General features: G+C 45.0%; 1 protein-coding gene across 1 annotated transcript in view; it reads left to right on the top strand.

Annotated features, from left to right (window-relative positions):
* NIPAL1 (NIPA like domain containing 1) overlaps window positions 1-26,853 on the top strand; it is a 71,866-nt gene that overhangs the window by 24,494 nt on the left and 20,519 nt on the right. The window contains exons 3-5 of the mRNA XM_026648122.1: window positions 23,689-23,955; window positions 25,022-25,078; window positions 26,577-26,667. Coding sequence (XP_026503907.1) covers window positions 23,689-23,955; window positions 25,022-25,078; window positions 26,577-26,667 — 415 coding nt within the window. The remainder of the gene's footprint in view (window positions 1-23,688; window positions 23,956-25,021; window positions 25,079-26,576; window positions 26,668-26,853) is intronic.

Here is a 26,853-nt window from a genome sequence, read left to right as displayed (position 1 = left end):
CATGTCCTCCCGAGTCTTCTTTTTCCGCCTTCTAATCTGGGAATGTCTCTGACCCAGTGTGGAGGATGCACCTATGGACAAAGTTTCAGCTGCAAAGAATACAAAGTACAAGGGTAGCATTGACAGTGCGTATATCGTTTCTGGTGCAAGGTAAAATCTTTTTATAAAAGAAACACCCCTCAATGCACTTCCCTGCAAGCCACAATGTAAGCAGAACCGCAGGCTACTGCAAGAATTGGTTTGCTGCTCCAGCCATGGTGAGTCAGGCCATGAGGCATGGGCGAGAGGTCTTATGCTGCAGCTTTTGTTAAGACATCCTTGGGATCAATGGTTGCAACCTCAGCACAACCCCCTTTCCCATAGCAACCTGGATGGTACTTGAGGACAGGCACCAGCGTAAAGCCCCACAGATAGTTTGATTGTTACAAAAGCGGCACCAGGTTGGGGTGGAAGAGAGACGAACAGGAAGCGTCACACACCCCCTTTATTTTTTAAATGCTGGCTGCAATACACAGTTATTCCTTCCAACCACAACCATGGCACGTTCGGGAAAGTGTGGTTGTGTGACCCAGAATTCACCAAACAGGGGTGGATTATGTATCGAATTGCTTGCGGCTTAAGAGCTAGCATTTAAAACTTCGCATGTTTCCCCTAGGTGACCATATGCAATATCACTCTCCTGAGGGTAACAGAGGCAGCAAGGGAGCAGATGCTGCAAGTGTCTGGGTACAGACCTGATCCTTATGCTGCAATGCTGTGTGTTGCAATGATGCCAGAAGAGTTAATACTGGAGTGGCGCAGGAAAGTGTCCTACCGTGGTGGACGAAATAAGGCAGCCCTTCCCAGAAACCTTCTGCAAAGGATTGCAGAGTACCTCCATGAAAGCTTCCTAGAGATCTCGAGGGAGGATTCCCGGGCCATTCCCAGGCATATAAACAGTCTTTTTTGGAGAGCACCCTCTGCGTAGCTGCAGTGGCCGCCAATAACTTCTATCCCAATTTTTTAATTCAGATTCAACATTAAAAATAGTAACATGTAACCCCTACAGTTTGACTGAAAATGTGTATTCACCAGAAGTGCCATCCCTGGCATCACGCTCCGCCGACAATTGGTCCTGTGAGGGGATGGGCTCCAGAGTTAAAAAAAGTTCTTGGCTGTCAGGAAGAATGAATCTTCCACTTGCCTGCCATGCATTCTCCTCCTCCTCGTCAACAATGTCCTCCTCTTTGTTGCCTGAGGTCACCCGGGACTCCTGGGAGGTATTCACGGAGCGTTTTTGGGTAGTGGTGGGGTCGCTGCCGAGAATCGTATGCAGCTCCTCATAGAAGCGGTATGTCTGTGGGGCAGAACTAGAGTGACTGTTCGCCTGCCTTGTACGCTTGCCAAAGCTCCTTTATTTTCACATGGAATTGCTGTGTGTCCCTGGTGTAGCTCTTCTCTCCCATGCCCTGCACGATTTTGACATAGATGTTAGCCTTTCTTCTGCTGATTCGGAGCTCTGCCTGCACAGACTCTTCTCCCCACACAGCAATAAGATCCATTACCTCCTGTGTGCTCCATGCTGGAGCGCGTTTGGGGTCTTGAGCATCCATTGTCAGCTGTGCTGACGAACTCTTCACGCCGATCAAACAGGAAATGAAAATTCAAAAGTTCCCGGAATTTTAACAGGAGGGCAGTTGTTTCTTGTGTACCTGGCTGAAGTGTAGTGGAGTTGAAAGTGCTCTCCAGAGCAGTCACAGCGGAGCACTGTGGGACACCTCCTGGAGGCCAATTCATTTGAATTACACAGCGCAGTGTCTACACTGTCCCCATGTCGATGCGTGGATGTTGACTGAAGTGGAGATGGAGGACAGAAGTTGATTTTACAAGCCCTTTAGGCCAGGGGAAGGGACTCGGTAGTGTAGACACATACATTATTAACTCAACCTAACGTGGCATATGTCGACCTAACTTTGTAGTGTTTATCAGGCCTGAGCCAGATTTTCTCATTTCACTGATACTGGTTTTAATCCAGAGTGATTTCATTGACTTCAGCTAATCCTGATTCAGACTGGTGTAAATCAGAATCAAATTCATTCTTTCATTCTTCTCCTATCTCAGTACCTTTTCCCATGCTGCTCATGATGCATCTAATCTCTAGGTACTTACACAGTATCCATTGCTATAGCAAATGAATACATCACAAACATTAATACCCCTAAAGAAGTGAAAGCAGTTTGAAACAGAAGTGTATCAGTGTGCATTAAGGAACTTTTTGTGCACAGCAGCAGGATCCACCCAGAAATTTAGTGTACAGCACACTGGAGCACTGTAAATTTACACCCCAGCATGCCGCATATTAATTGATCATTTAGGTATGCCCTAGTCCATATAATAAATATCACATTACACACAAAGCCCAATCTTCTACTGGTGTAAATTAGCATAGTGCTACTTGTAAGCAGAGTCAGGATGAGCTCTACCCTGAAATCTGGTGGTGAATTATGGCGAGTGTGGAAAAGAACTGCAGGGGCTGATCTTGTTTGCATAGTCACACCCACCCGCCTGGCATGAGACAACAGCAACTGATAGTGGTTACTTTGGATGGGGTGAGATCTCCAGTTTCTCTGTTATTGGGGCAGGAGGAATAAAGTGTTGTTACCCTGATTATGTGAATCAAGGACAATGAAACTGTTTTATGACAGAGGATCTCACCATCACCTAAGTAGCACTCGCTAGACAAGGGACATGGGTTCCACAACCCAGTGAATGGAGAGAGGATGGGGACAGGCATTTGTATGGTATGGGCCTCTTTTGAGGCCCTGAAACACCAATTGCACCACCTTCTCGTTCCACTGTTGAATGTCAGAGCTAACTTTGATTCCATTAGGAGTCTAGTTACAGGCTGCTGAGCTGAATTCACTTTGGGCCGATGGTGCACCAGCACTGGGGCTCCCCTACTATGAGCTGATATCACTAAGAGCTCAAATCACAAAAGAGCTAAAGTTACTAAGAGCTGAGATCACTGAGTGCTGTGTTAACTAGTGGGGGAGCCTGAAGCTATGTTGCTAAGCGGCTGACGGAGCAGTTTGTGGAGATGGCTGGAGGAGCAGCGAGCAGTGCGGAGCCTTGCGGGGACGGTTGGGGTGGCCCAAGGAACGGCAAGCGGAGCTGTTTGCGGGGACGGCTGGAGCGGCTCACAGGTCGGTGAGCGGAGCGGAGCAGCTCGTGGAGCAGCTCGTAGAGCAGAGCAGTTTGTGGGATGGCAGGAAGTGGACTGGCTCGTGGTGAAGGCTGCGGCGGAACCCCATGGAGAGACGGCCGGTTGGCCTCGGATCACGTAAGGTGCCCCTTAACACCCTGCGTGCCCCCCCTTTTACTCTGGGGCTGCACTGACCAGGGACAGAGACTTTGGGGGTTGTTGGACTTTTGGGACTTTGGGTGGTTGCTGGACCCAAAAGACTTTGGGGGTGTTGGACTTTGGGGACTCTGGATGATTTTTGGGTTGCTGGATACAAGAACCAAAGGGAAAGGACACGGCCCAATTTGCTGGGGTGGGTCTTTTGCTCATGGTTTGTGTTAGGAATCCTGTTTGTGGTGTTTTTTCCAATTTAATGCTGATGTCGTTTACCTCATGTTATTAAACATTTTCTGCTACTCTCAGACTCCGTGCTTGCGAGAGGGGAAGTATTGCCTCTTAGAGGCGCCCAGGGGGTGGTTTGTAATTGTCCCAGGTCACTGGGTGGGGGCTCGAGACGGTTTTGCATTGCGTTATTGAAACGGAACCCCTAGATACAGAACCCGGCCCTTGTTGCTGCCAACTTAGATGGGCAGAAGGGTTACATACTGAAGTAAATGGAGCTACAACAATTTATACCAGTTGCTCTGGCACAAAATATATAAAATTATAACACCGTTAATAAATCACTATTATATGGCACCTTTCTTCTTGAATAGTTCCAAAGTCCGTCACAAGTACAGTACACATAGAATCACAAATACACTTACTCACACACACCTTTGCATGATAATACCATATACTATATGTCCTAAAATAATTTGTTAACATTAATTATGTCTTTCTGTAGCTCTGGATTTTTAGTTATGGATTTGTATTCATAGGATTTTTTTCTTAGAGACAGAAAAGTTTGAAATTATTGTTACAGCTGCTTCTGTGTGGCTTAATAAACACAAGGGACAACTGATCCAAAGATAAAGATACTATATAACATAGATAAAACATTCAATTCTGTAACTAAAAATAACCTATTCTCCCTGGGCTGCTGAAGGAGCAGCACATTGGGTGGTTTATATGGTAAGAGTCTAAAGAGGGTGTCACTACGTAGCTCCTCCGGACTCTGATCCTGCTCTTGCAATGAGGAGGTCTCCCTATGCAGAACTTACTGACAGATCAGAGCCTAAAAATTTTTTGATGTACATGTTAATACACTGTCAAGAATGTTTGTTTCTGGTTTCAAAGTTAGAGAGAGATGTTTTTTGTCTTAGCTACAACAGCTTCCTTTACTATTTTGGGGAAGTGAATTTATTTTTGTTCTTTCACGCCAAAGTGGATTATTAATTATATCTTTTAGGAGGACTTATTTTGAAGTTATAGAACTAAAACTACCAAGATGAGCAACTGATTGCACACGAAGGGGGGTCCCATTCTCTGTGTGAGCTGGAACTGCCTGGGAGAGAGTGGGGCCAGCCCGAGCTAAGGAGAGAGCAGGAGCCCAAGCTGAGCTGGAGAGCAGGACTACGGCAGCCAGAGAACCAGAGGTGTATACACTGCCAAGTCACTTACTGCGCAGAAACTGCGCAGTTGTAGCTCTCTAAAAAAACCACCCCGATGAGAGGCATAGAGCTTGCTGTGCCGGGGCTACAGCGCTGCGGTGCCAGTGTAGACACCGTGGCAATTACAGCACTGCGATTGGCCTCTGGGAGATCTCACCTCTCTGGTCATCAGAATGCCTGTTCTCTCAGAGATCTTCAGGAAACTCTTGTGGAGATACTGGGCAATCCGCTGCTACAGGTTCCTCGGCAGAGCTGCTTTGTTTCTTGCCCCATTAACAGTAATTTTCCCACACCACTGTGCCATCACCAGCGGGGGAGAGGAGAGGGGAGAGGATGACACCATTGCTGCACACAGGTGAGCCGTATAGGGACCAGTTGCGGAAGCCACAGGCTTGGAGAAGACCCTCCCTTGATTCCCTGCTCACCCTAAGCAGCGAGATATCTTTCATAATGATCACATCCTGTGGAAAGTGTGGGGACAGGAATGATTATCAAGCCCCCCCTACAGTGCTGACTCTCCCCAAGAGCCATGTGCCCAGTGTACAACAGGGTCCGGGAAGAGTGATTCACCTGCCCCTGCAGTTACTCACCATTTTGGGGGTCTTGTGGCTCATGTGTGCTTGCCTGGGGTCAGCCAATTAGCGACAAGTGTGTGAATACTGGCTGTGTTTTAAAGCACTGAATCAGTCTTGTCTGTGTTGCAAACAATACTGCTTCTGTAAAATGTTGCATTTAAATTTCACAGAGATGACTTTGAGAGGCCAACCTCCCTTATTGGTGGCAGAACAGCTGCGCAGAATTAGAAAGAATCCACGAAGAACTAAGGAGGACTTTCTTCACAGCTGAGAAACAGGAATTGAAGGAGTGTCGGAACAGCATGAAGAGGAACGCGGCACACCAGAAAGAAGCCACGGATTGGCTCTTAAACATTATGGAGCACCAAGTGGACACGCTCCAGGAGATACTAGCTCTTCAAACCGAGCAGCTCTGCGCCCGCCCTCCCGTGCAGCTGCTGTCACAAAACTCTTTCCCATGCACCCCCGCACACACACACTGCCAACACACTGTTATCAACCTCCTGTCTCCACGCTCTACCCGCAGCATTCCACTCCTCCCTCCTCACAGTCCAGCAGTGTGGACTCCCACTACCCACTGCACTCAACACCCAGCCCTCTACAGTTTGGCCCTGCTGAAGTACAGCACCCGCTGCATTGTACTCCAAAGGAGAAGGTTGGGTATGATCCCTGGACATACATAAATCAGTAGCCATCTTGGGACCCCTCCTCCTCTGGAGACCTTCCCTTCCCCCCTCCCGCTCCCTGTTGATGTATTTTTGTCATTTGACTTCCTTCTCCCGTTGTTGTCTTTTAATAAAAGAATTGTGTTTGTTTGAAAGCAATCTTTATTCTATTAAGTGAAAGCAAAAAGAGCCCTGCAAAGCAACATACAATTACGTTAAGGCCCTTTCTTGCATCATGTGCACCAATCACCTCCTAGCATTACAAGCACTGCAATCCCGAGCATAGCAACAAATATTAGTGGCTTTCAGCCTCAAATTGCTACCTCAAGGCATCCTTGATCCTTATGGCCCCGTGCTGCGCCCCTCTAATAGCCCTGGTCTCTGGCTGTTCAAACTCAGCCTCCAGGCACTGAGCCTCTGCAGTCCAACCCTGAATGAAGCTTTCACTCCTCCCTTCACAAATATTATGGCGCGTACAGCACGCAGCTATAAGCATAGGAATATTGTCATCAGCCATGTCCAGCTTCCCATGAAGGCATCACCAGCGGGCTTTTAAATGGCCAAATGCACACTCAGCAGTGATTCTGCATTCGCTCAGTCTGTTGTTGAACAGCTCCTTGCTGCTGTCAAGTTGCCCCATGTATGGCTTCATAAGCCACAGCATTAAGGGGTAGGCGGGGTTTCTCACGATCACAATGGGCATTTCGACTTCCCCTATAGTGATCTTCTGGTCCGGGAAGAAAGTCCCTGCTTGCGGCTTCTTGAACAGGCCAGTGTTCCAAAAGATGCATGCGTTATGCACCTTTCCGGACCAGCCTGAGTTAATGTCCGTGAAGCATCCACGGTGATCCACAAGTGCCTGGAGAACCATTGAGAAATACCCCTCGCGATTAATGTACTTGGTGGCTAGGTGGTCTGGTGCCAGAATTGGAATGTGCGTGCCATCTATCGCCCCTCTGCAGTTAGGGAAGCCCATTTGTGCAAAGCCATCCACAATGTCATGCACGTTGCCCAGAGTCACGGTCTTTCGGAGCAGGATGCAAGTAATGGCCCTGCACACTTCCATCAACACGAGTCCAACAGTCGACTTTCCCACTCCGAACGGGTTAGCAACTGATTGGTAGGAGGGATAGCTCAGTGGTTTGAGCATTGGCCTGCTAAACCCAGGGCTGTGAGTTCAATCCTTGAGGGGGCCATTTAGGGAATTGGGGTAAAAATTTGTCTGGGGAGTGGTCTTGCTGTGAGCAGGGGGTTGAACTAGATGACCTCCTGAGGTTGCTTCCAACCCTGATATTCTATGAGACTAGAATAGCCAGCTTCCACAGTGCAATTGCCATGTGCTTCTCCAACAACAGGGCATTCTTGTGTCCTTGTGCCGCAGGATTGAGGTAAGCTCATCACACAGTTCCATGAATATGGCTTTCCTCATGCGAAAGTTCTGCAGCCACTGCTCGTCATCCCAGACGTGCATCACAATGTGATCCCACCACTCAGTGCTTGTTTTCCGAGCCCAAAAGTGGCGTTCCACTGTGGTCAGCACCTCCGCGAAAGCCACAAGCAATCTCGTGTCATAGCTACTATGCATGGTGAGATCAATGTTGCACTCCTCTTGACTTTGTAGTTTAAGGAATAACTCCACTGCCACTCGTGACGTGTTGGTCAGAGCGAGCAGCATACTGGTCAGCAGTTTGGGATCCATTCCTGCATCCTGAAAGAGGCAGGGCACGCAATACACAAACCGTTGAAAGATGGCACCTGTAGCAGTGTGGTTACCCTGCTCCTGAGATAAAAGGAGTGAGAGCAGCTGAGGGAAGCTGGCTGAGTAGCTGGCCACAGGTGTGGCCAGCTCAATCAGGGCACAGCTGGCCCTGATAAGAGGGCTGTGAGTAAGGAGCCGGAGAGTCTCACTCTAGCCCTGGAGAGACAGGGTACCGTCGACAGAGCAGTGCTGGGGAAGAGGCAAGCTGAACGGGGGAACTCAGGCCTGTCTACCTCCCAGGCTGAGGCCTGGCAGGAAGGCCTAAGGAGGTACTGGGGCTGCAGGGAGACAGTTGGGGCTAGAAAGGCAGCAGGTCCAACCCCCTTGCCAATGATGAGTGGTCATTACAGACTGCAGTTTGCCCCAGAGAAAGGGGGCTAGATGATAACTGGCAATAGCCACTGAGGCAAGGTGGGCATAGGGGGAAGGGGTTCCCCTGAGAAGGGGAGACCCAGAATGTGGGGGCGCTGCTGCAGGGCAGCACCCCGAAGTAAGAGACACCGGGGTCTGGGAGGGACATGGGGCCAGAGGTGGTGGAGACAACAGGGCCGGTAACCAAGGGAGAGAAACCGACCAGCAGGAGGTGCGCCAAAGCTGGAAAGAGCTAATTCCCAGACTGACCAGCAGGAGGTGCCACGGCGGTGAGTGCGCGCCGTGCTACAGCAACAAATGTGGATGGAAGCAGGGTTTGCTAGAATGTGACGCAATGCATCACGGGGCATTGGGACTGGACCAAGGATGCTCCGCGACCCCCTCCGCCTTCCCACAAGTCTTAGCGACAAAAGAGAAAGAGGTGCTCTGTGGGATAACTACCCAGAGTGCACCACTCCAAATAGCACCGCAAGTGTGAACATGCTATTGTGCAGGCAGCTGTCAGTGTGAACTCACAACAGTGGTTTTCCTTCTGAGCGGCGTAACTGCCGCCGCTGTAACTTTGCCAGCGTAGACGTGCCCTCAGTGACACAAATAAATTTGACTTCACTTTCATCAGTTCAAAACAAGAAAAACAAGATTTGGACTTCTGTTCTGAAACCATTAGGGAACAAAGCTAATATCATCTTATGATTACATACAGCAAGAACAAAGACAGTGAATCACACTCAGGGTGTGTACATGCTGCACCCATTTTGCTCATTGGCATATGCTGAAAATTCCTATGGGGTGAAGAATTTCACCTGCATAGAGCCTGCGTAATCAAGCCACACACCCCAACAGAGAGGCAGGACCCAAGGCTGCAGCACACCTCCCATGTTACTACTGTTACAGCCAATGAAGCTACAGCCTCTCCATGCCAGTTGTGGGGGATGTTTTGTGGAAATTAAAGTCCCTCTCCAGTCTTAATCCCACCAAGGTCTGTGGTACCAGTCTGTGCAGAGCCAGAACACAGACTCTTTATTTGGTGTTCCAGAGGCCCACAGGCCCTCTTTCTGCATGATTGCTGTACCCTCATGTGTTCTATCCCATGTGAGGCTTAGGTTTCATAATGACTTATGTGAGGGGATTGTTGGCCCCTTACTAAAACTCAGTGGGTTTTTTTTTTTGGTTGGCTAGCTTCCAGTACCAAAAGAAAGGGGAAGGGTGGATGAAAAATCAGGACCCTGAGACTGACAGTCTCCAGGAACAATGGGGAGAGGCCAATGCTCCAGGTTAGCCTGATTGACAGGGTGGGCAGGCTAATGAGTCAGGAGACCAGGGGGATCCTATTCTCCATGTGAGCTGGAACTGCCTGGGACAGAGTGGGGCCAGCCGGAGCTAAGTAGAGAGCAGGAGCCCAAGCTGAGTTGGAGAGCAGGGCTACGCCAGCCAGAGGACCAGAGAAGCAGCCCAGGAAATAGATCTGTGCTGGGAGAAGAGCCACAGAAGCAGCCCTGTGCTGGGAGGAGAACTGCAGCAACCAGAGCCAGAGGGGCCAGAAAAAGCAGCCCAGAGGGCTGGAGCCAGAGCAGCATCAGTGCTGAGGCAGAGTGGAGCTGAGGCTGGAGCAGTCCGGAGCCAGGTGCGGTGAGCAGCTGGGGAGAGGGACGGGGACCCTGGGCAGCAGGCCCAGTGCAGGGAGATGCCCCCAGCCAAGAGGCCTTGCAGGCCGGACTTGGAGGGGGATCGTAACCCTGACGGGGGGGCTGATGCTGAGAAAAAGGGTCCTGTTACCTAGAGCCTGAATGCATGTGGCCACTGCCAGAGCAAGTGACTGACCGGCAGCATCCCTGCAGCACAGCCAGGGCTTGAGATGGAGGCCTGGAATGTGTGAAGAACAGACTGTGAACTTCCCTTACATTCCAGAGATGCTGGTTGTGATGTCCCTGTGCCACAGAGCAGGGTTATGCATTTTCTTTTTATCTTTCCCATTTTTTCCTTATTTTTAAAAATAGATTGCTGTTTAATAAATTGTATTTGCTTTGAACTGTATGTAATGATCCAGGGCCAGGGAAGTGTCCAGTGCGGAGAGAGCACCCCGGAGTGGGGACACCCTAGCCCCTGCCCTAAGTGACCATGACAAGGTTGGGGGTCAAGCCCCCAGGAATCCTGGGCCCAGATTTGTTGGGGTTTCGAGGACTCTGTCACACCGGAGAGTGGAAGGGGAGCCCTTTCACTAGCCCATTGCACTGGGGTAGTGTATAAGCCAGGGAAGTTCCCCACAATAGCAGGACCATTCCCCTGCTTACACTTAAGGTTATCAGTCTAAAATCCGCTACTGGAATCCTAATGATTTGGCCACCCACTCTCCTTGAAAGTGGCATCAGACCTGAAACCAGCAATAGCAAGCCCTGGGGTGAAATCATGGCCACACAGATGTCAAGGGCAAAACACCCATTGCTTTCCGTGGGGCTCGAATTTCCGTGGGGCTTTGAGGGATTGTAAATTGGGGCCTCACCCTGCCCATTGCTGATAGAGGGAGCCGTGTGAGGAACTCAGGTCAGGTAAGAACATCCCGCTCAAGCTGGGGCATGGTACCAGACTGTGTGTCCACCCCGGGACCCCTCCCAAACAACCCACGCTCCCGCCTGAGCGGGGAAAGGCGCCAGCATTTGTCCCTCTCCTCCTACAACCCTGCGGTGACGGGAAGTTGCCCTCTGAGCAAGCTCCCCTTTGCCCTGGATTCCTCATGGTCCCGTCACTGTGACACCACAATGAGGCCGGCAGGGGCAGGGTGCTGGCGCCGGCTCCGGCCGCAGCTTCCGCACCTGAGCTGGGAGTGGCTGAGGGAGGTGGGGGCCGGTGCAGGAGGGGAGGGGAGGGGGCGGTTGCCGGTGCAGCGCCGGGCGGGGCGGCCGGGATGAGGCTGTGAGAAGACGCTGCGCCCAGCACTCGGTGAGAGCCCAGTAGCATGGGGGAGCCCGTGATGGTACCAGCCCGGGAGCCCTGCCGCGCAGGTCAGTCACACCCGCCCGGGGGCTGTAGCTTGGGAGCAGGGCGCAGTGAAGGGCCGAGAGGGGCTGGGGTGTCTCTGGCTGGTGGCCCGGGGAGGAGGGCGCGCCCGGGTGGCACTGGCCTGAGGGAGGGCAGAGGGGCGCCCTGAGCGGGCAGATGGCTGGGGAGGCGGCGGGCGCGCGGGCTGTCTCGGGAGAGAGCAGCCTGTGGGGAGGCGATGGGGAGAAGAGCGCGGACAGCCGGGAAGAGGCGCTGCTGGGCGGAGTGGGGCCCGCCCTGGGATCTGTATCTCCACAGCAGTAGCGTACTGACGCTGGTGCGACTTTCCCGGAAACAGAGCAGCCAGCAAATGTAGTGGGGCGATTGAGAAAGATCCTGTCTCTATATTCAGCAAGCAAGGCATACCACTATAAACTCTCTCAGTGATACAGCCTGTGCCCACAGGAGTTACTGGTGCAAAAACTGTGCGTGGAGAAATCAAGAGTAGCTAATTTGAGGCTTACCTCAGCTGTCTTTGCAGTAGTCACATAATTTAAACAGACTCCCCTCAGTGTACACACACACACCAGTAGTTAGCACAGAGAGATCAGTAGTTAGCACCCTAGGTCTCTGATCCTGAGTGGGACTTTTGGTTGCTGCTGCAATACAATCATAAATACATTAAAGTGAAGTTCTTCCCTAGAAGATGACTATAAAAATGTCACTTTCAGAAATCTGCTCTTTGTGTATTAAAGCACCAAGAGGGTGACATTGTCTATTGGCTCAATTGACATGAGATTGGGTGAAAGTAGCTACTGATACAGTACAATTTCTACAAATATTGAACATATAACTTTATTTAATATCTTAGGGCCTGATCTTACTATCCTTGGACCAAACTCCCAAAACTTCTGGAGGAGAGAATTATTTTACTGAACTAAAATATACTTAATAGGCTCTGCTGTATTGGGCAGTAACTTAGTATCTGGATAAAGCTGACCAAGTCAAGGGTATTCTGCTCCTTTCTCATCTCACCCTTGGGGTTGCCATTTAAAAAAATGTATAAAAGTTAGCCCATTACAAGATGGCAACATCAGTGTTTCATTATATCAGAGCTGCAGGTGTTTAGTAACTAGTATGGAGAGAAGGATCTTGTACTGATACTGCCATAGAATGTTAGGCCACACTATCTCTGAGGGAAAGTTGGAACTATTTTTGGAAGCTCTTTAAAATTTCCAGGTTGGGCTTTGTACTCTTCATAAACACTACAGTATTTCAGCCTTATTCCCTGAACAAATGTTTCTTTAAACTGGCTTTTTAGCTTCAACTTTTCTTCCTATTAAAAAAAGAGTAGTCCTATTTGCCCTGCAATGTGCAAATATTATAAACCCTCCACACACACCCCCCTTTTTTTTAACATAAAACAAGATGGTAAAGGAAGGAGTTGCATCACTTTTCTTGATCAAAGCTCAAGTAATGTTGAGTGGTTCCAACTGAATTGTGTCAACCAAAGTGAAAATTGCCAGAATTCAGGGCCCTTGTCACTAAGGGAGAAATAAAATGGGGGGAGAGCAGAAGTGAAAGATGACTTCACAGAGGATCCATCTCACCAAAGGTTGAACTGTGTAAGAATACTAATTTGAGGGTCCTGTGATATCTGCACAGTGAAATGAGTGAGGACTTGTGCTGTGAAAAGCTTAGGCAAATTTCTTTGCATATTTGAAGGTGACCTGTAAAGTTGCAGGAGAAGAGGGAAATTGGGTTTGTACCCTACTTTTTCCATGATGTGTAAAAAGAGGTTTGCAAGATGTGTAGCAGTGATTTAAAAATAAAAAAACAACCTTAAAAGTATCAGAAATGCCAATCCATACTTCTCTTCTTTTAGGAGAACATATTGGATGACCCAGGGGTATGACTACACTAGAGCTGGAAGGCGTGAATTTGATCTTGAGGAGATATACCTAGGCTCACTGTGATCAAGCTAGTATGCCAAAAACCGAGCACAGCTGAAGTAGTATCTGCAGCAGGAGGAGCTCGCTGCCCTGAGTTCATACCTGTCTGAGATGCTAGGTGTGTACTTGGGGTGGCTAGCCTCACCCACCACTCCTGCCACTGCAGCTGCACTCAATGGGCTTAAATTGCAGCAAGGGCAGTTTCAGGTTGGACATTAGAAAAAGCTTCCTAAATGTATGGGTAGTTAAGCACTGGAACAAAATACCTAAAGAGGAAATCTGTCTTTGAAGGTTTTTAAGAATAGGTTAGCCAAACATCTGACAGGGATGGTCTAGAGAATACTTAGTGTCTTAGTCCTGCCTCAGTGCAGGGGCCTGGATTAGATGAGCTCTGGAGGTTCCTTCCAGTCCTACATTTCTATGATTCTATGCAGTTACACAATTTTACAACTTGTCAAATCTGTAAGACCAGACAATAGAAAACCAGACACTACTACGTAGAAAGAACATGTTAGGGTCAGGGTAACAGTAATAAAGTAGGAGAAGATGTATTTGAATGGGAGTAGAACACTGGGGAGGGAAGGGAAAAGAGGACAAGATTAGTGGAATGGAGGTCTGGCATTTTTTAACTATTAGATACATTTGGATTTAAAAAAATGTTGAAAAAGTATGGGGTCTACAGTGATAAGATATTCTTTGTTTGGTTGCTAACTCAGACAGGTTCAAATACCACTGTTCTATTCTTGGGCATAAGCCCACTCTTCCATTTTATGTAAAATCATGTGCTTGGTGATCATTGCAGCCCTCAAGAACCAGATTCTTTCTGGTGGAGTTAAACACAGGTTAGCAGGTAAATAACCTGGGATATGATTTTCAGTTGAGGTTTGGCTGCTGAAGCCAAGCACCATTTTATTTTTTGTGGCTGCCTCTTTCCACAGCTTTCTGACAGTTGAAAAGTTGTCTAGCATATGCATCAGGGTTCCTCTTTCTTTGTTACAGTGCCAGCAAAGATCAGAGGATAAAGTCTTTCTTGTGCAACCTCTGTGGCATCCAGTACATTTTGAATAAAAATCTTTTGCTGTGTCAAGCATAGTTGGAGATCCACACAGACATTTTTAATATGTGGAATAAAAAGTGAGAAATAGTACAGCAAGATTTTTTTTAAATGCCTCAGTTCTTCAAACGATTGCATGTATCCATTATGTGTGCATGTCTCATGGAGTAGTGCTGGAGAGTTTTCCCTAGTAATACCTATAGGGTCGCTATGCCTGCACCCTTATGTTCCTGGTGTTCTGAGCCAAGGGAATAAAATGGCAGAGCTGTTCTGCCCATCCTTCAGTTCCTTCTTACCGTCAGTGGTCAGAGCATGCTGTGAGGTCACTCCTTCTGTGACTATATCATTACAGTTTGTTGTTGCTAGTAGTACTTAGAAAGAAAAGGGGGTCCAAGGACCCAAAATGAATAACACTTTCTTCCTACCTACCTATTGTTCTGACTGTCAGTAATCAGTGGACTTCAGGCTCTGCCCAGCAGGGGAGCCTATCCCAAAGTCCCTTGGTTTCAAACCCTGCTCCAGGTGTCACAGGCTGATGCCTGTGAGTGACCCTCACTCCCACTGCATGAAGTGGTTGGGTGAGGGTCACATCATGCATAAGTGTTTGATTTGTAGGGGCTTCAAGACAAGAACTAAGGAGCAAAATGAAGAATACCTCAGGTACATCTTCAAGGAGGTCTGGCATCAGAACCCCCTCAGTCAGTTAGAGTTCCTCTTCCTCCATAAGGCTACAACCTGTGAAGAAACTGATTGGCCTCTTGGTAGAGTCCTCACTGAGCATTCAGACTGATAGTGCTTTGCTGAGGCCATCACATGTGGTGTACATGTTGGCTTCCACACTGGGGCCTGCTGTACTGACAGCAACTTCAGGTCTGGTAGCATTTCCATTGTGCCTGCTGCCAACTCAGAGACCAATGGTAACTATTCCAACTCAGTGCATGGTACTGATAGCCAAGAACTCCCTGATGTTGGTGCCAGTACTGCAATAAGTCACAGTCCTAATCTCTGATGATGACACTCTGTACCATTCCACTTGGGCCTTTGGAGTAATCCTACTCCTTCTCAGAGTTTGATGTGGGTGTGATGCTGGCAGACCAGGTGCCAGTTCATGCCTAGGCCTCATCTGAACACTGGCCAATACATAGCTGGAAACCAGTCTGACTCACCTGTGTGTTAGTATTATTAAAATAAGCATTAGATTTATAAAAATAGGTTTGGTATTTACAAAATGCTTGTAAGATGCTGCATATATTCATCTTACTTAATATATGTACCCAGGTCATAAGATTATATTAAGTGTTAGAGGTTTACAATGCAAATGGTATAACTTTCCAAACAGGAAAGCAGCATTAATTAATGTAAAGACTGGCTTTCTAGAGAATGTGTTAGGCCTTGCACACAAAAAGGTTCATTGAAGTGAAATGAGCCATTGTGAAACAAAGAACACTTTGTTGATTGCTCTTACCACAACCATGTAAAAGACATGCATGAGGACTCATCCCATCATCTTGAACTCTGCGGGGAAGGAATAAAAATCCCTGTCAAGAAGAAACTGGGTCTCTATACTGCTTGGACTTGGAGCGGGCAAGGTTTTTAAGTATAAGTAAGGGATCCCCAGCTACTTAGCCGGAGTTAGCCCTAAAGGACATATAGCAGGATAATGGGGTCTCAGACCCATTTTGGACCTTTGAATCTTGAACAAGTACATGAAGCAGCTATGGTTTTGTATGGTTTCCCTCACAACTGTTATCCCTTTGTTAGATCCGGGGAGATTGGAATGCTGCCCTCGACTTGAGGGATGTGTATTTCCATGTGATGATCCACCTAAGCCACAGAACCTTTCTAAAGTTTGTTGGACAACGAGACCATTTCCAGCTGACAGTTCTACCCTCTGGCCTATCATCCACACAAAGGGTTTTTGCCAATTGCGTGGCAGCCCACTTCTGCCACTGGTACACGCTTGCTGATGTGGGGTCACTCCCGTCAGCAGATGGAGGAAATTATCCAAACATGGTCTATTTACATGCTTAGGACTGGAGGCGAACAAAGAGAAATTGATCTTTGCACCCCATAGAGAAAATAATTTATTGGGGCAGTCCTGAATTCAACCTTAACCAGGGCTTTTCTAGTGCTACCAAGGTTACTATCTATACAAGGCCTCTGTGCTTCCTTCAAGGGACATCCCCAAACCTCAGTGAAGAACTGCCTCAGGATCCTGGGGCATATGGCAGTGTGCACTTATGGGACTCCTTGTCTGTATGCCAGGCTGCATCTCAGAGGGTTATGGATGTGGCTCAAGTTGGTGTAGCCCCTCAGGTACATCACCTGGACAGACTAGTATGTATCCAAGACACGGTCCTATTATCCCTGAATTAGAGGATGAACCAAGACAGTGTTTGCAGGTGGGGTCCCCTTCTCCCCACCCTTTCCCTCATGACTTTGGTAGCAGAGGCTTCAGTCATGGGGTGGGAAGTGTATCTGAGAGATCTGCAAGCTCAAGTCTTGTCCACTCAGGAGGCTGGGCTGTATATAAACATTTTAGAGTTCCAGGCAATCACCACAGTGCACCATCAGTTTCTGTCTCATGTGCAGGGCAGAACTATCCAGGTACTTCCTGGATACCAACAGGACAGCAATGTTCTGTGCCAACAAGTTGGGGAGAGAGCAGGGGTGCCAGCAGGCAGTCAGGCTTTGGCACTTCTGCATCTGGAATTCCCTGACTCTCATCAGACCTACTGGTAGTTCAAAATTGATTAGTGGACCTGTTGAGCAGGTTGCTCAGCTTGGATCATGAACGGTGTCTCAACATGGCTATTCAAAGATCAGTACTTCAAGTAGGGGGGAGCCCCAAGAGTGGACTTATTTGCAAACCCGTTAGAATAGGAAATACCTTCTTTTCTATTCTAGGGCAGCCATAACCCCAAATCCATCTTGGAAACGTTTCTCTTCCTCTGAGATAGGCGCCTGCTCTATGCCTACCATTCAGCGTTGCTGATTCCCAAGAGCATTTTTAAGCTGAAGCAAGAGGAAGGCAAAATGATATTCATTGCACCAGCATGGGCAAGGCAGCCATAGTTAGGCCACATCCTAAATTTCTCTCCAAAGTAGCATCAGATTTCCACCTCAACCAGTCAGTATATTACCAGTCTACATTCCAAAGCCACATGGTTATAAAGATTAACAAAAGCTCCACACTTTGGATATTCACTGAGCCACTGGCCACTTATCTAGATAGAATAGCCCTTTTGGGTCATTTCACAGCTGCTTGTCTCCTAAGTAGAAAGAATGATAGGGAATCCTGGAACAGCACAATGACTGTCCATGTGGATCACCAGCAGTAATGTCATGTGCTATAATATGAAGGGCATCGCACCTCCTGAAAAGCACTCTGTACTTTCAGCCATTCTACTTTCAGCCATAGCACACTCAGCCACCACGGTGTTTGTGAGAAATGTCCCTGTTGTGAACATCTGCAGAGTGGCACTATGGTCTTCAGTGTATGCTTGTGCTAAACATTATGTGTTTACCACCGCATCAAGAGAAGAAGCAACTGTAGGGAAAGCAGTCCTGTAGTCCCTCTTCTGATGAGACTCCTAGCCCCACTTCTATTGGAAACTGCTTGGGAGTCATCTACTGTGATGGACATATGCAATCACTCGAAGAATTAAAAATGGTTACTCACCTCTCCATAATTGTTTTCTTTGAGATGAGTTGCATATATCCATTACATGACCCACCCTCCTTCCCCAATGCATCAGAGTCTTTCATCTAAGAGTCTGGTAGGAAGGTACTGAGGGATGGGCAAAGTGGCTCTGCCCCTTTCTACCTTCAGGTTTGATAACAAGGGACACCAAGCCGCCCCTATGGGTACTGCTAGGGAAAACTCTCTGGCACCAGTGCACAAGACATGCACACATGTAGTGTAATGGACAAATGCAACACATTCCTAGGAACAACAGTTAAGAGAGGTGAGAAACCATTTCTTCTTCAACTTTGTTCCACTCTCTCCCACTTTTTTTTCCTGCCCTCATTGCTGCTTTTGTAGTAGTTTTAACAGTTTACTACTTTGATTTGACCAGCTTGGATGTGCAGTGCTTACTGAGGCTGTGCTTCCCTTTACTGATAAAGAATGCCACTTCTGCTGATTGATATCAACCCACAGACTCTATTAAAAATGTTCTGACTTTTTTTACCTCCCAGCTGATTACTGTCTTTTTTTTTTTTCTTAATTCAAAATAAAGAGCATTCTTCTTCAATGGCTTTTACTTTTTTCCATACAGCGTGTTCAAAGCTGTGAAACTGAATATTAAGAACCCAATCCTGAAAACCAGTGGTTTTCAACCTTTTTTCATTTGTGGACCACTAAAAATTTTTGAATGGAAGTGTGGACCCCTTTGGAAATCTTAGACATAGTCTGCAGACTCCCAGGGGTCTGTGAACCACAGGTTGAAAAACACTGCTGTAAACACTAATACTCAATGCTCAACTTTACATGTGAGTGCCCACATGTGTAAGCGTCTATAGGATTGGGATCTAAATTTGTATTCACTTCTCACAATGGCACTAAACCTTTAGTCTTGCATTGTTTTATGATTAAGTCATCACTTTCAACTTAACTAATATAAACATTACCTGTATCTGAATAAACAGATACTGGCAGTATACCTGACCTGTACAAAGTACAATAAACAATTGTATGTGGCAGTTAGCAGTCCATTTCCTGTATGTACAGGAAAAGGGTTGAAGAATGGATGAAAGGCTTAGAGGAATAGGAAAAGAAACTTTTGTATGTGAGCAAATGAGGCCCCTCTCCTGAGTTATCTACTTCTTTCTCACCTTACAGGGATTTTTAAAGTTTTATTAAAAAAAAGTATCTATCCTGTTATTTTCACTTAGTCTATTTCTACATTTGTTGTTTTTTAAACTTGTTTTTTTAAAAAAATCGTGTTAATATCAGCACAAGTAAGTCATGTTACAATTAGCTCTAACAAGCAATCTTACAAGCTGTAACATTCTTTTCCAATGGCTGAATTTTGATTTGTTGCCTGTAAGATGATGGAATATATTTTGTTTCTTTCCAAATTTCCTCTCTTACTTGTGATGTTATTCTAGTTTGATTTCCTTTTCCCATTTAGGCAAGTTAGGCATCAAACTGGTCATGTAAATCTAAAATCCTGTTTTTTGAACATAGGATTGTTAAATAACATTAATAAGGCTATTTTAATATGTTTAAACTCTACCAGCTTCTAAACAACAAGCAAAACAAAAAGGAGGGAAATGCTATTAATGATTCATAGTTTAAGGACAGAAGGGACCATTAGACCATCTAGTCTGGACTGTACATCACAGGGCATTAAATTTCACTCAGTCACCCAGTATTGAGCCTGAAGGCTTGTTTGGCTAAAGTATAGCATATATTAGGCTAAAGCATATCTTCCAGAAAGGCATTCAGTCTTGATTAGAAGACATCAAGAGATGCATAATCCACCACTTCCCTTGGTAGTTTGTTCCAATAGTTAATCATCCTCACTGCTAAAAATTTGTGCCAAATTTCTTATTTTAATTTGTCTGGCTTCATCTTCCAGCCATTGATTTTTGTTGTGTCTTTCTCTTCTAGATTAAAGTGACCTTTAGTACCCAGTATTTTCTCCCCATGTAGGTACTTATCGACTATAATCAACTCATTTCTCAACCTTCTTTATGGTAAACAGAACAGAATGAGCTCTTTAAGTCTCTCCCAGTAAGGCATATTGAATCATTTGGGTGGTTCTTTTCTACACCATCTCTAATTTTTCAACCTCCTTTTTAAAACGTGGACACCAGGGCCCAGATCCATAGAAGGACTTAAGCCAGGGGTCAGCAACCTTTCAGAAGTGGTATGCTGAGTCTTCATTTATTCACTCTAATTTAAGGTTTCGCGTGCCAGTAATACATTTTAACGTTTTTAAAAGGTCTCTTTCTATAAGTCTATAATATATAACTAAACTATTGTTGTATGTAAAGTAAACAAGGTTTTTTAAATGTTTAAGAAGCTTCATTTAAAATTAAATTAAAATGCAGAGCCCCCCGGACTGGTGGCCGGGACCCAGGCAGTTTGAGTGCCACTGAAAATCAGCTCACGTGCCGCCTTCGGCATGCGTGCCATAGGTTGCCTACCCCTGACTTAAGCATTACAACACTGAGTGTTGCAGCACTTAACTTTTAGACACTTAAAAAAATCACAGGAACAAAACGGCAATTCACAAAGCCTGAATTAAGTAGGCAGTCTCCCTATAAGTGAAGGGGGAGAGGCTTGTGCTACCACACTGAAAATAGCTGCGTAAACATTACAGTTTGGGCTCTGAAGCCTACTCTTCTCCCTAGAAGGGATTTGAACAGGGATCTGCCTGTTTTTCGCTTTCCTTATCAATTTTCTGCACTTCATAAATTCTAATTTATATTGATTGCTACCTATTTCTCTTTTTCGCCACTTGTTATATCTTGTTTTTTTTATTTCTAATTGCTGCCTTCACTTTGCCACTGAATCTGGATGGGCTTTTAGCCAAAGTTGTTCTCTCTTCATTATGGAATTGTGGCTTTTGGCATCTAATAAACTCTTCTTAAAGAACCCCCAATTTTTATCACATTTTTCTGTCTAATTTTTTTCTCACAATCAGTTTTGCTCATAATTTTCTTCAGCTTTGGGAAAGTAGCCAACTGATAAAATGACATAAATGAATATAATAACAATTGGGCTTTCTTCATCTAATTTAAAAGTTGAGAAGTGGGGAATAAATTGCTTAATTTCATTAAATCATAGTAAATTTTAGGTCTCTTACAAATTAAGCAAAAAGTGTTTCATTATAAACAGTCTAGCATTAATTTAAAGAGAAATTAATTAGCTAGATAACAGCTACTACACATTAGAATTTTATAATAGGATGAGCAAAAGTAATTTTCCATAATTTTGTATGAAAAATAAGGATCCATCAGCATAAAAATGTCTCTGTTCTTTTAAAGAGGGATCTGCTAATGATACGCTCTCCTAGTTTAACATCTGCTGGAAGTTTTCAGCAGACTGGAAAATGATTAGTTCCTTGCCAGTATTGAACTATAGTGGATGTTTTTGTTCTTGGTCCTAGAAATGATTCACTGTTTGACATCAGCAAAGCAAAAGTCATATTTCTGTCTTGTATTTGATTTCTGAATGGTCAATAACAGATCAAATTTGAATTCTAATATAGCACTTACGTTAGGTGCACACTAATGTATGACCTTGACAAAGATGATCTTAAAAAAGTACCTTTCTAAAACAATATATAAAGCAAGCAGCTTCTAGGGTGACCAAGAGCACTGAAATAGAGCATGTGATACTCTTGAGCTTGTGTAGTACTGTTGATTCTTAAACCTGCGCAGCTGTGGCTGATGCCAGTTTGAAAAGTAGGATTAACAGTTTGAACTAACTTGAGGCTAGTAGGTCAGGTAGTAAATGCTTAAACATTCATTAATATAACATGATTAGCTGAAATCTGAGAGCAATAAGATAACTTAAGGATGAAGTGGCAGCTTAACTCAGAAATTCTTTACTGTTGTCATGAGCTTTAAGTCAAAGCCTGATGCCTGTATTTATGTGTGAGGAGGCATATTCGTGGCAAATGCATATGGCTACTTTTTAAATGTCCAGTAGTGGGGACATTAAAGGAACTAGATGCTATTCAGAGACCCATTTTAATGAATGTAAAATACTCCTTAAAAGAAGCCTATCAGTTGGATCTGGTAAGATTACTCCATTTGTCTGACTTTTTCCCCCTCAGTCTAATCTTCCTCCTTCCCACTGCCAGCATTAGATCACTAGCGGTGGGTAAAAGAATAGTGATGCATACTGAGTCACTAAGAAATCATGACTATATGATGTTTCTTTCCCCAGCCCTCAAAGGACCTTTTGATTTATATAGTGGCACTTCTTTTTGCACACATTTTTAAACTTAGATCAGAAATCATAACTGCCTTGATATTAATATCTATCTACACAATTGTTCGCTGGCACATACTGTGATTCCAACTTCCCTTCATATACTTTATGATCTTACAAACTCAACAAAGGTTTGATTTGATAAATGAAAGACATTTTTCATGGTAGTCATTGAGAAGGAATAGTTTTGTTCACATGGGATCCTCCTACACTGACCTAAGTGACTTAATATATTTGGAATGATTAAAAGTTCATTGTTAGATGGTATGAAAGTTGTTCATGGGTGGGAAACTAAAGAATCAACTGAAAACTGATACAGATAGATGTCATTCTCTTTGGGTAGGAGTTCTTTTGACAATGGTATATTTCTTTTGAGCCTCTGCTAAAAAGAGAGTTTACTGTCCATTTATAGGTGCTTATACTATGTGCCTTTGTACCTAAACAGGGGTGTAGATATTGCTTCAGAATGGGGAGTAACCTGAGACACCCTTCAGTAAGCCCAACACTTATTAAAATTAGCAATTACACTTGATTACAGGTCAGGAGAGATCATCTGAACATCCACTCAGTGACGGTTCAAATAGGGATTTTTCTTTAATGGATCACAGACACTGTGCATCCTTAACATGTTCAGAGTTTTGTCTCATTATTTTACATTATCCAAAGTACCCAGTGGATGTCAATATTGCTTCTAACAAATACAGCTTGCTGTAAATGAACTGTATTTGGCATTCCAAAAATCTTTAAATCTTTAACAAATAAAATGGACTTAGCATCATTGTAAAAAGACAAAGTTATGGACCATGTGATTAATACCTCTCCTTCCATCACTCTGCCACTCCCCCGCCGCCCCCGCCCAAAATCCTGACCATTTGTAGTTTTTCTTATGGCTCTTGTTCCATACATTTACTTGAAAAAAACAATAATAAAAAAACCACCCCAAACTAAACTGGTGTTAAATTACCAGAAAACAAAATTAAAAAAACAGGGCTACCATTTCAGTCCTGTAGGGTATGTTTACACTGCAATTAGACACCCACGGCTGGCCCCTGCCATCTGACTTGGGCTCACAGGACTAGGGCTAACAGGCTGTTTAATTGAGGTGCAGACAGTCCGGCTCAGACTGCAGCCCTGGCTCTGGGATCCTCCCACCTTACAGGGTCCTAGAGCCCTGACTGCAGCCCAAGCCTGAACATCTATAGCACAGTTACACAACTCCTTAGCCTGAGCCCCACGAGCCTGAATCAGCTGGCATAAGCGAGATGCAGGTTTTTAATTGCAGTGTAGACATACCTGTAGTAGTTACCTGTGGAGTCCTCCTTACACCACCTGCTGGAAAACGTGATTGGCCAGCAGCCTCCAGCCCTCCCCAATTCTTTTCCTAAGGGTGGAGCAAGTCAAGCTGCAATTAAACTTTTGTTAGTGGCCTGTTAGTGCCCATTCACCAGGTCACAATTTATTACAATTATTTTTATATATAAAATACCAATATGAGGACTAGATGGTTTTCTAAATGCTGTGTATCATGCTTTCTACATTTGTTTTTGTCGTGCATCTTACAGAGGAAAAGTCTCTTTTTTTCCCCCCCCTCCCCCTCACTCTGTTCCCCAGGTGCTGTTCTTTCTTTGGTTTGCCGTGACTCTTATGAAGCATGGTGCCAGATCATCAATGTGTCAGAAACACAGGCCCCTTTCTTTACCTATCCAGTCAACCATTCCAATGAAACAAACCTGAGTGTTTCCACATCTGCGGGAAGCAAATATAGGCTCTATGTGGGTGTGGCCCTGGCAATAAGTTCCAGTATTTTTGTTGGCTCCAGCTTTATACTGAAAAAGAAGGGCCTTCTGCAACTGGCTGACAAGGGAGTCACCAGAGCTGGTAAGAAATGTTTACTTGCTTATCTTTGACAGAAAGAATCAATCTATTTAATTAAAAGTTCTTTCTCTGCCCCACTCCCAAAAAAGGATTTTTGCTGTTTCTTCCCTTTCAGTATGAGTGAGGGAAACACTTGAGTTATGATAATACAGTTATAAAAGTAGGTGTTTGAATACGTGCCTAACTTGTGGATTTGCAGGATGTGGAATTAGAGCAGTCTGAAGAGAACTGAACTCTACTTTTGTAAATTAAGAGCTATTAGGACAAGTCACTTCAAAACGAATATTAATAAAAACTTACCAGCTAACTTGCTGGCAATATTTTTAACAACTGTGTAGTACAGGAATTATCTCTACAGTAAGAGTGAGTTGGCCCATCAAAGTCAATAGGAATAGAATTAGACTAGTTTGAAGTGCTTTTGAAAATCCCACCATGCTGGTATTAGAATTATCACTTAAATCCTTTTTTGAAGGTTTTGAGTTTGTTTTGGTTTGCTATTTTTCTTTTGTTTGCAATGTTTCCTGCAAAATATAATACCCTACCATTCTGGATGTTCTCAGTATTTGAGGAAAAATGGATTTCCCAATATATAACTTGTTTGTATTTTGGATGAAAAAGCTTTGGATAGCTGTAACAGCTTTACTTTTTATGTAAAAAACCAAGTTTTATGGAACTTTAAGCATGTTCCAGATGCATCTCGGTATAGATAGCTATGTAGGCTCTGATGTAGCAAATAATTTAAACATATGCTTTACTTTAAGCATATGAGTAATCCTAATTAATGAAGTCTTATTATCCCTTCATGCGTATACTGAAAGTTCATGTTCAAGATACAGGACTTGAAATAATAGAATTTAATATTAAACAATTATATTTTTAAGAATAACTCAAAATTAGGTGTAGCTGACTCTCTCCATATCCCCTACAGACTGAGCATTGCACATGCAAATTTAACTATTTAAATTTGAATAAGTTTTATAATCTGTAGAATTTGAAATATTTATTACAAATCTGAATTTTGAAGCATCATTTTAACTTTTTTTTCTAATATTAAAAATTATTTTTTCAGGACAGGGTGGATATTCTTACTTGAAGGAATGGCTCTGGTGGGCAGGATTACTGTCAAGTGAGTCACAGTAAAAATGTTTCTACCTTTCTCTGCTAAACTACATCTAAAACAGAGCAATGTGTATAACTTTAAAAGGGGTGTGTGGCAGGGAGGACTAGATCCGGAGGCCCCTGCTAAAGGCCTCATGGCCCTGCATCACCCTGCCCCAGAATAGAGCAGTGAGAAATCCTTCAGGCAGCCTAAAGTGGCTGCAGAAGAGTGGCCAATCAGAGGGGCGGCTGCAGCAACCAATAAGGGGCCAGAAGGGCCCTATATAAGACAAGCAGCAGAGAAGTTCACTTCTTCACTGAGGAGTGAAGACTGGGTGACTGGCTGGCTGAACAGAGCAGCAGTACTGTGGATAGCTCACTGTGGAGAGCTCACAGCAGACAGGACTGAAGCCCAGGGAAGGTTTTTGAAGACTGTGTTCCTGGCTTGTGGGAAGAGCAGCAGGACCAGCAGAAGGTCAGTGCAGGCAGGCTGAAGCCCAGGGGGACTGAGCACAGTACCTGGCCAGGTCAGCAAGGATACCGAGATGGGCTCTGCTGGTCTGGTTGAAGACTGAGCCGAGGGAGGCCTGCTGAAACACCACCAGCTGCCTAAGAGCTGTGACCCCATACCAGGGCTGTGATAAGAACTCAGGACTGTGTACTCCGGGGGGGGGGGGACAGTGTGCGCAGCTTGTCTGGAAGGCTGAGCTGCTGAAGACCAGCCGAGAGAACCAGTAGCTGGGGGGATGCTTGAGAGGCAGGCCCCATCCTTATGTAAGACCAAAAAAAGAAAAAGCAGGCTCACACCTAACAGAAAGAAAGGGGGCCATCAACAAGAGGTGGGTGCCCCCTGTGAAAAGGACAGTGATTGCAGGTATAGTGGCCAGAGAAAAGGGGCGCCCACAAGAGGCGCGTGCTGACCCTGTTACAGGGTGTTGAAATTTTTAATAAAAAGACTTCAAGGGAAAAAAGACAACCTTTTTCCCCTGCCAAAGACCTCTATGCCAAATTTCATTCTGGTACCCAGGATTCCTCAGCTTCATAAAGTACTCTTTTTGCTTTCCAAAACTCTTTTTTGCATCTTGAGGAATAAAGAGTTTTCTTTAGTGACTAGTTGAGGTAACTTTGAGGCTTGTTTGACTTTTGTTCTCTTCCCTCCTGCCCCCAATTCTGTTAAACAAACCTAGGAATGCAAACTGGAGTTGCATGGAAAGAGGAAAATAGCAGTACGTGGAAAAGCTCTCCTCCCTGCTACCATTACTATTACATTTTAATATACCAATACAGTACTTTGAAAATTGTTCCTGTGTGTGCATTAACTCTGTAATATCTTTATTTTGGTTATGTCCAGCAGTGATTGGTAGATATATATAATTTTGAATACATTTGGACATTAGTGTAGATAATAAGAAATATTATTTTACTACCTACCTTTCTTGTCAAACATCTTATCTTCTGTCTAGTGCCCATCATCTTAACACTTCTAACAGGTTTTTTTTTCTGTACTAATATTGTTTCTTTTCTAGTGGGAGTAGGGGAGGCTGCCAACTTTGCTGCCTATGCCTTTGCACCTGCAACCTTGGTTACCCCATTGGGTGCACTGAGTGTTCTTATAAGGTTAGTATGAGTCGAAAGCAGCCACTGAGAAGTGAGTCTCTTACTATATGAGAAAATACTGTTTTTATTGCACAGGGAGTAGTTTTAAAAGAAAACTGTATGGCAAATCCAGGTCAAAATTTGGCTCATAAATTACAAGGCCAGAAGGGACCATTGGGATCATCTAATCCAGTGGTTCTCAAACTT

This window comes from Terrapene carolina, unplaced genomic scaffold (assembly GCF_002925995.2).
Source record: "Terrapene carolina triunguis isolate 2854851 unplaced genomic scaffold, T_m_triunguis-2.0 Scaffold66, whole genome shotgun sequence".
Classification (NCBI taxonomy): Eukaryota; Metazoa; Chordata; order Testudines; family Emydidae; genus Terrapene; species Terrapene triunguis.
This window is presented reverse-complemented; position numbering and strand designations above follow the sequence as displayed.